The sequence below is a fragment of the Grammomys surdaster genome, unplaced genomic scaffold, assembly GCF_004785775.1.
Source record: "Grammomys surdaster isolate TR1022 unplaced genomic scaffold, NIH_TR_1.0 125430, whole genome shotgun sequence".
NCBI classification, from domain to species: Eukaryota; Metazoa; Chordata; class Mammalia; order Rodentia; family Muridae; genus Grammomys; species Grammomys surdaster.
The window spans coordinates 51,362-60,861 of NW_021620297.1; the positions used below are offsets into that span (position 1 = coordinate 51,362).

Sequence of the window (9,500 nt, forward strand, 5' to 3'; positions counted from 1 at the left end):
TCTCGCCCTGCATTTCAACCCCGCCCCCCCCCCGGGCACCCCCCCCCCCCCTTTAAGTCCGATTCTCTTGAAGCTCAGGCTGGCCTGGTACAGCAACAGCAAATCTCTTGAAGGAGAATGAAGCAGGATTCAGCCTCTCTCTCGTAGGTGGGATTACAGGTGTGAATGGTGTGGCTGGTTTGAAGGACCCCTTTTATACCTGGAGAACATTCTCACCTTACTACTCCCATTGTAAAACCCTTTATGTAGCACCTACTGAGTACCATGTACTTCTCTAAGGTTTGGGGAGTTTTATTTCTTTATTATTTTCTAAAGGTATACTTCCCCCTTTGTTGTATTTTATTTTTACGTTGACTCATGTGTATGTGTTGGGTCTGTATGTGGGTGTGTGTTCACAAGTGCTTGGTGCTCTTGGAGGAGGCTAGAAGCATCAGAACCCCTGGAGCAGGAGTTTCAGGCAGTTGTGAGGCACGTAGCACAGGCACTGGGAACTAAACTCAGGTCTTCTGCAAGAGCAGGGCAGCCCCCTTGGTTTTCATTTTGATTTTGACTCTGTGTACTGCACTGCTTTTTGTTGTGGTGTGTGTGTGTGTGTGTGTGTGTGTGTGTGTATGTGTATGTGTGTGTGTTAGTTTTTCATGTAGATCAGGCTAACCTCAAATTCTAGCTAATCTCAAATTTGTAGCAGAGGATATCCTTCTACCTCCATCTCCTGAATGCTAGGATTGTGGATCGCCATGCCTGGTTCACACAGTGCTGAGGACTGGACCCAGGGCTTTGTATCTGGGCAAGCGTCCTACCAACCAAGCTCCCCCCAACCCCCCAAGGTTCTGTTTTTATTATAAAAGATGTTATGGATGGAGGTTAGCCCTTAGCCATCTCCCCAGCCCCTTCGTACAGCTTTAAAGCAGACAAAATGTTGATGGTTTTGTTTAGTTCTTGGAGATAGGGTTTCTCTGTGTAGCTCTGGCTGGAACCAGCTTTGTAGGTCAGGGTGACCTTGAACTCAGAGGTCCCTAGGATTAAAGGTGGACACCACTATGCCCATCCAGAATGACTATTTCAAAGCCCCGTCTCCCCTCCCCGCATTGCTCCTCTTAGGCAAGGATGAACTGTACTTTACTTGGTTTGGTTTTGTCTCAACCATTTCCTCTCTCTCTCTCTCTCTCTCTCTCTCTCTCTCTCTCTCTCTGTAATTTTACAGAGTGTTTACATTTGTTTACATTTTATTCTTTTTTCTAAATGTGTCATACTTGACATATTTCTAACTGAAGTACCAAAAAAGAGCACACATTGGTACTTCGGTTGACAGATTGTCACTCAGTGAGGAAACCCCAGTGGTTCGCAAGTCAAGAACAGGACATTAGCTGGGCCTAGTATTGCTTCCTTCCAATCCCTTGAGAGGTACAGGAAGAAAGGTCAGGATAATCTTGTTAATACTAGCACCTTTGGTAGGGTCAGGGAGCTAATGCAGACAGATCTCTATGGGTTCAAGGCTAACCTGGTCTGGACTGGAGCTACCACCCCCATTACCCCTACCACAATCCAAACCAAAAAAGTCAATTGACTCCAGAATATTCTTTTTTTTTTTTTTCCTTCTGAGACAGAGTTTTTCTATGTAACCCTGACTATCCTGGAACTCACTGTGTAGATCAGGTTGGCTTCGAATTCCCTTGGGAGGTCTGCCTCTGCCTCCCAAGTGCGGGAACTCAAGGCATGCATTAGCCACCACACCCGTCCCTCAGAATATTCTTAATCTCTCTGAGGTCCTGTCACTGTCTCCTACGATTTATCTGCAGCCTGATATCTGATTATCAGCAATTATTTTTTGTCTGTTTTAAAACTGTATGTAGGGGTTAGAGAGGTGGCTTGGCAGTTAAGAGCACTGTCTACTCCTTCAGAGAACTGAGTTGTGGTCCCAGCACCCATTGTGGAGCTACACAACATCATAGCCTCGGAAGGCACTCCCCTTACAGTGCACACACTCACAGACAGACACAAACACCTGCAGATAATGAAAATAAGAAAAACAAACCTTAAAAATGACAATACACACACACACACACACACACACACACACACACGTGGGCATGGATTGTGTCATTTCTTTTTCTTCTCTTTCACTTTTGATAGTCTTCCAAGTTATTTTATTTGTTTACACTTCCTTTCCGCTGCTGGTTTGTCTTTCATTCTGTGCCAATGCAATGATTTGTTAGTTAACTTTCTTATAATGGACAGTTGAGTTCCTTGCTTGGATTTGTTTGAAATTGGATACTCCAGGGCTGGAGAGAGGACTCAGTGGTCTCCCTGAGGAACTGAGTTCAAGTCCCAGCACCCACATGATGCCCTCAAAACTGGGTATAGCTCCAGTTCTAGGGGAACATTCTCTTCTGACTTCTGAGGGACCAACAAGGCACACACATAGCACACACACATAAATGTAAGCAAAATAACCATATATATATATATATATATATATACACACACACATATATACGTATATGCACACACATAAATGTAAGCAAAATAACCATGTATATATATGTATATACACATATACACACACATAAATACATTATATATGTGTTATACACACACACACACACACACATACATATGGGGAGTAGAATAAATGGGTCATAGTAGAATGATTCTGCCAAACCTAGTACTTCGGTGGCTTCAGTGCAGCAGCACTTTCAGGAGAGTGTGTCTGATCTTTTCTCTTCCATTAAAAGTGTTCGCTGTGGGAATCTTTTTACACAGGCTAGAAGGCCTACTTTAGTTTTCCCATCAAATGAAGTGCCCAGGTTGGCTATTCCCTCTCTTCCTGGCTCTTTGCTTTCCTATGTTCCCTGACTGTCTCAAGTACTGCAATTCTTTATTGATATAGTCTCTCCCTCCCTCTCTCTCTCTCTCTCTCTCTCTCTCTCTCTCTCTCTCTCTCTCTCTCTCCCCTAGAACCTGCTCAGCCTTCAGTGTGAGAGTATCTCCAGATCCTGGGGACAGAAAAGCCCCAAAGCCCGAGGTAGGAAAAGGGCCTTGGCACTTGTCTGTAAGCGCTCGGCCTTCAAGGCCCTGTGGATGGCCATTTACATCCCTAAGAACATTGATGACCACAAAGGAAAGGGCCATCTGCGTCAAAGCAGAAACCGACACGTCAGGAGGACACTGCCTTTGATAACAGAGTCGACTTCTTTCCACGAGGCACCGTGGAAAAGTAAGCACTAATAAGCTGCTCAGACAGGAAAAAGAAGTTAGTTAGACAAGTAGCCAGGTAGCTGGGGCGATGGCTCACTCAGTAAGTGACTTGCCACACAATCATGAGGGCCCAAGTTCGAGCTCTAGCCCCCACCTAAAGAGCCAGGCAAGACAGCATGTGCTCTTTACTCCCGGTGCTGGGGACACATCGTCGGTCGGTCAGCCCTTGGGGCTTGCTGGCCATCCAGGCTACCCCAGTGGTGAGCTCCAGGCCAGCTGAGGAACATCGGCTGAGGTAGTCTGCCCTCATACACAAGTGTACACATGTTTATCCACAGTAACGTGCACACACGTGACCCGACCTCTCCCCTCACAAATGAGAAGCCAGAAGATGGCAGGAAGAGGTTGGGAGATGGAGACTGAGATTTTTGAATAGTGACAGCAGGTAGTGACTACCCAGGCTGCTTAGAGGAATCGTATGTATGGACATCACCTAGCAAGCAGGTTCTGGGCGGTTCATACCAAAATAGAGTCAGTTCCACAAGGGGGCAGATGGCTTGTCACTCTTCTCATTATTGAGATAAAATACCCAACTTTACATTATTGAGATGAAACACAAGCAACTTAGTAAGGAAGGATTTGTTCTGGTTCTACTGTGAGGGCCCAAGACCACCATGACTGCAGGAACAGGAGGCACCCAGTCGCACTGAAATCAGGACACAGAGAAGAACGCTGCTGTCGAGCAAGTACGCGCCTCTTTATTCAGGAGAACCAACCCGTCGGTCAGGATGAATCTGTCTTCCTCTGTTAAACCATTCTGGAAATGCACTCCCAGACACGTCCAAGGCTTGGTTTTCTGAAGTGTTCCCAAATCCAGTCAAATCTACCATCGGGATTTGTCACCCCAGGTAATATGGACAAGGATAGTCACAGAAATCACTCCCAGGGCACCCATGGACAGGGAAGGGTGGGTAAGAAGAAAGGGGTCTGTCATCAGAAAGTCCCTCAAAGCTGCCATGGCCATCCACCAGGAAGCAACACAAAAAAGTCTTAAAACATGTAGTCATGACTAAAGGCCTAAGAAACACTGCTGACATGATGTGATTCATTTTGACACAGAATAATTCCACATTTTGTTTAGAACATTTAAGGAAAAACATTTGCCATGTAACTAATTAATATACGAAATACAGCATGGTTATATTGTACTGTATAATAAACTATATAACTACATATTATATATCACTGAATTGTATAATTCAATAATACAATACAGCCAATTAATCCCAGCACTCAGGAGACAGAAGCAGAGGCAGGTGGATCTACGTGACTTTAGGGCCAGCTTGGTCTATATAGCAAGCTTGAGACCAGCCAGGGCTGCACAATAAGACAATATTTCAAAAAATAATAATAATGATGATGATACAAATTTAGATTCAGTTTAATGCAAGTGTATTATTGCCAGTGTTTAATAAGAAATATCTAATTTTTTTTTTTTTTTTTGGTTTCTCGAGACAGGGTTTCTCTGTGTAGCCCTGGCTGTCCTGGAACTCACTCTGTAGACCAGGCTGGCCTTGAACTCAGAAATCCACCTGCCTCTGCCTCCCAAGTGCTGGGATTAAAGGCATGGGCCACCACCACCCAGCTGCAATATCTATATTGAAAAGCACTTTACTACAGTTTTGAACAGTAGAATACTGGTTTCAGTTTGTGTGTGTGTGTTGTGTTCATGTATGTTATTGTAGGTGTGTCCAGAAGCATTTTATGGAGGTCAGAAGACAACCTCGGCATTAACTCTCACTTTCTGTCTTGGTTCCTCTTTTCCTCTGCACACAGCAGGAGAGCGGGGCCTGCAAGCCCTGGAGATTCTCAGTCTCCAACTCCCCCTCATGGTTCAAGCAATGAAATTACAGATGCTTGCTGCAGTGCCACAATTTTATGTGAGTCCTGGGGATTTGAAAGCAGGTCGTTAGGAGCTGGAAATGGCTCAGGGGTTAAGAGTACTGACTACTTTTCCAGAGAACCTTGGTTCAAGTACTAGGACATACATGGTGGCTTACAACTAGCTGTAACCGCAATCCCAGTGGACCTAACGCCCTCTTCTGGTCTCATATAAACAAGCAAGCAAACAAACAAATCAGCAGCTATCCATGCTTGCTCAGCAATTATACCTTCTCCAAGATACCGTTTTGCTTAAATAATTGAATGTTCTATTAATGAATTATATATCCTCATCATTTTATTTATTTATTTAGAGACAGGATCTGGCTGGACTAGAACTCACTACGTAGACCAGGTTGGCCTTGAACTCACAGAGCTCCAACTTCCTCTGCCTCCAGAGTGTGGGACTAAAGGCATGGGCCTAAGCCCTTTTGAAAAGATGTTTACACACACTTTTTGTTCGTTTGAAATAGGGTTTTATGTAGCCCAGGCTAACTTGCGATGTAGTTGGGGATGAGCCTGGAGTCTTGATTCTCCTGCCTACCTGCTAAGTGCTGGATGTATGTGCACAACCAGGTCTGTTTTATATAGTGCTGGGAAGCAAACACAAGGCATACTGGGCAAGGAGTCTGCTAACTAGCTCCGTCTAGCCTCACTCCTGCCCTAGTTTATCTTTAAGACTTATCTAATGTTATGCTTATGGGCATTATTGCCCAGTGTTTGAGGATGTCAGAAGAGGGCATCAGATTCCTGGGACTGAAGTTATAAATGGTTGCGAACTACCACATGGATGCTGGGTATCAAACTCATGTCCTCTGCAAGAACAGCAGGTGCTCTTAATTCCCAAGTCTTCTCTCCAGCTCCTATATTTTTTTTTTAAATTAGATTACAACATTTATTTTGTGTGTGTATATGTGTGTATGTCTGTGTCTGCGTGTATATGTATGTGTGTGTATGTGTGTATATGTGTATGTCTCTGTGTATGTGTGTGTATAAGTGTGTATGTATATATGCATGAATGTGTATATGTATGTCTGTGTCTGTGTATGTGCATGTGTCTGCGTGTATCTGTGTCTGTGTGTGTCTGTGTGTGTGCATGGATGTGTATGTGTGTGCATGTGTGTATGTATGTGTGTATATTTGTGTGTGTGTGTGTGTAGGTTGCCCACACCACCATGGCTGGCATGTGAAAGTAAGAGGTCATCTTACAGAGCCCTTTTTCATTCCATTATTTGGGTCGTTGGGATCAAGTTCAGATCATCAACAGGCTTGGGAGCCAGCAGCCCACCAGCTGAGTTATCTTGTCAGCCCTTATTTGGAGACAGGTGAATTCCTAACCCTTCTACCTTCACCTCCTAAAGTGGGGGATTACAGACATGTGCCTCCCCATGGCTCAATTAGAAAATCATATGCAGATATAGCTGTTAGGGACCCTATCGTTAGGTCTAGATCCCCGGCTCAGCCTCTGTGATGTTGGGTAAGATGCCTGACTCCATGTCCCAAACGCGGCCCTTCGCATCTGCAGACTTGGCACTGTGAGAGTGGGGAAAGTGTGCCCCCTAAAGGTTACCCTGGGGACTACAGGGCATTTAGGAGATAGCCGCAGTGGCCACGTGCTTTTATTTTCTGCTGTAAGGGTGCCGATAATAGCAGGGTTGTGAGAAACGAGTGACAATAAAAAGATCTCAGCTCACACCTGAAACGCAACAGGTGGGTAAGAGACATCACCCAGGACTATTCCAGAAGGCAGTTTTTAGCTGGGGGCTCAGGGGTGGGGGTGACACATTTGTTTAATCTCAGTGCTAGGAGGCAGAGGCTTCGGATGTTTGCGAGTTCAAGGTCAGACTGGTATTCCCATCTCATTCCCCCTCCCCCCTCCCCCAGTTTTGCGTCAGGGTATCATGTAGCACAGGCTGGCTTCTAACTAGCTAGGGAGCTGAGGATGACTTTGAGTTACTGACCCTCTTGTCTTCAACTTTCTGCTTGCCGGAATTACAGACTCTCACTGTCACACCCAGATTATGTGGTGCTGGATGGAACCCGGGGCTTTGTGACAGCTGCCCGCAACCTGGTTTTGTCTCTGTTTTGAGACAGGTTCTTATTATGCAGCTCCAACTCCAAATTTACAATCCTCCTGCCTCAGTCTCTTCAGAGCTTGGATGACCGAGCTGTACCACTATATCTGGCACTAAGTGATATATTTTTTGAAATGTTAGGGGATGTGGTATTCGTTCAAACGCAACCGTGTGCTTCTGCAGCAAGGGGAAAGCCCAGTTTAGCCATTAAGAAAGGATGGAACTAGGCTGAGGGTGTAGTCCAATGGTAGAAAGCTTGCCTGTCAAGCAAGTGACCCAGGGTTTGAACCACAGCGTTACATAAATCAGATGGGGCCAGAAGTTCAAGATTATCCTTGACTACGTATGGAGGTTAAGGCCATTTTAAGGTACATGAGAGGGACAGGGACAGGGACAGGGAGGGCTAACTAAACAAATATATACATGATATCTCACTGTGATCATGGCCACTCACTTTCTAGACACCCAGACCACTGGAGCGAACACCGTCCACCAAGAGTTTGTGCTGTGGGCGGGGTTCTGGACGGGGGCGTGGCCCGTCCCATGTTTGCCCAATGGGTGTGCGGTGGGGCGGGGACCTCCTCGCATCTGAGTCCTGCACGGGGCATGCTTCCTGCAGTTCCATCTCCCTCGCGGGTGCCTCTGGTGTCCCTAGAGGTCTCCGACCCCAGCCCGCCCTCAGCCCACCAGCTCTGCCTGCAGCCCCCTCTCGCCATCCTCAGACCGTAGCCCGGGACACCCGGGGATTGGCATCATGGGTGATGGAGGAGGTGAAGGCGAGGACGAGGTCCAGTTTTTGCGAACGGTACGTTTTGTCTGGATCAGGAGGCTTTGGGGTGATTTCTTGCTGACTTTTCTGAGTCCCTCTGTCTCTTCCCTGCTTGCTGGTGGTCTCTGGAATCCGAGGTCACTTTGTCTTTCCGTCTTTTCTCATCACACTTTTGACCACGGAGAATTAGCAGGATTTCGGAGGACTGAGTGGGCAGGAGGGGGGTGGGATCCTCAGACGCCCTCTCCTGACATAAGAGATTTGGGGTCATCGAGGGAGCACCTCCCCTCCTGCCATTCTGGAAGCAGACACTTGAGGAAGGTGGTTCTAATTCTTGGGCTTAATTTAGCTGTCCTCCTCCACTGCCTCAGCCCTCTTTCCCTTCTCGCTCCAGGCTCTGACCTATTTACATCCTTGGGAAGGGGGCTGGACAACACCTTTCTTTTCAACTCCTAGCCTTTGGCGGTCTCCTTGGACGTCTCTTGTATCTTAAATGTACTTTCGTCCTCGGTTTTGGTGAGGAGGGTTAACTATGTGGGCTAATGTCCTCTGAGGGTATCTGGGTGACAAAGTCTCTCCCAGCTCCTTGGTATATCGTGTGTCTCTGTCTCTGTCTGTTGTCCCTTGACTTCGGCCTTCTGCGTTTTGCTGTCCCTCTGGTCCTGTCTCCCTGAATCTCGGATCCCCAGCTGGGGGCAGGGATGGGACTTGGGACAACAGGTGTCTCTCCCAGAATAGCCCTCTTTTCTGAGCTCTGGGTAGGGGACAGGGAGGGGACAAGAGGGGGAGGGGCTGTCTCTTTCTTAGTCCTTCTGACCAAATCCTCCCAGGGGCTGAGATGGGGTTTGGAGTATGGGTATGGGAGATGGTCTCTCTTTGGGGCTAGGTCTGCTGACCCCGCACTCTTCCCCCTCCCCCTAGGTCCTGGGTCCATTCAGAAATGCTGATGCAGCATTCCTGACCCAGAATAGGACCCTGGCAGGCTGGGTCCGGTTTCTCGGGAGGGAGGAACCAACAGCTGGGGCTGATAATGAAAGATGGGGACAGCTGGATGTGAAGCCACCGGAGGAGGGCCTCTCCCCAGCCCCAGCCCCTTAGCCTACACTGTGGCCTTCTACTGCCCTAATAAGCCAATGGCTGCGGCTCCAAGCTCCTGAGTAGTCATGCTGCACTAGGCCTGGTGCCCAGGGCCTCAGCCTCCCGAGGTGTCTAATTATATTCTCATTGCCCTATCTTCTGAGATAGGGCCCTATCTTTATCTTCCTGGGAGATTTGAGGGAAACCAAGCCCCAAGTGGTAGACTTGCCCAAGGTCAAGGCCAGGAAGTGGCATCTCTGAGTGCCCTGCAGGCCAAGCTGTGCTTTCAACAGAGGAAGTCTGGACCCAGGTTTGCTGGGGTAGACAGTGTCTGGGGGTCAAAGGCCCCAGACAGGCTCTGTTTGCCTTAATGTTACTGAGGTTGTGTGGTGCTTTCTTTTTTTTTTTTTTTTTTTTTTTTTTTTTTTTTTTTTTTTTTT

The 9,500-nt window shown here is 47.1% G+C and overlaps 1 protein-coding gene across 2 annotated transcripts in view; it reads left to right on the forward strand.

The window, feature by feature from the left end:
- Nucleotides 1–7,832: 7,832 nt before the first annotated feature.
- Nucleotides 7,833–9,500, forward strand: part of Ryr1 (ryanodine receptor 1) — a 129,374-nt gene continuing 127,706 nt past the window's right edge. The window contains exon 1 of one of the 2 annotated variants that reach the window (XM_028786244.1): nt 7,833–8,019. In XM_028786244.1, coding sequence (XP_028642077.1) covers nt 7,969–8,019 — 51 coding nt within the window. In that variant the 5' untranslated portion in view covers nt 7,833–7,968. The remainder of the gene's footprint in view (nt 8,020–9,500) is intronic. The other variant, XM_028786245.1, reaches the window with a different exon arrangement.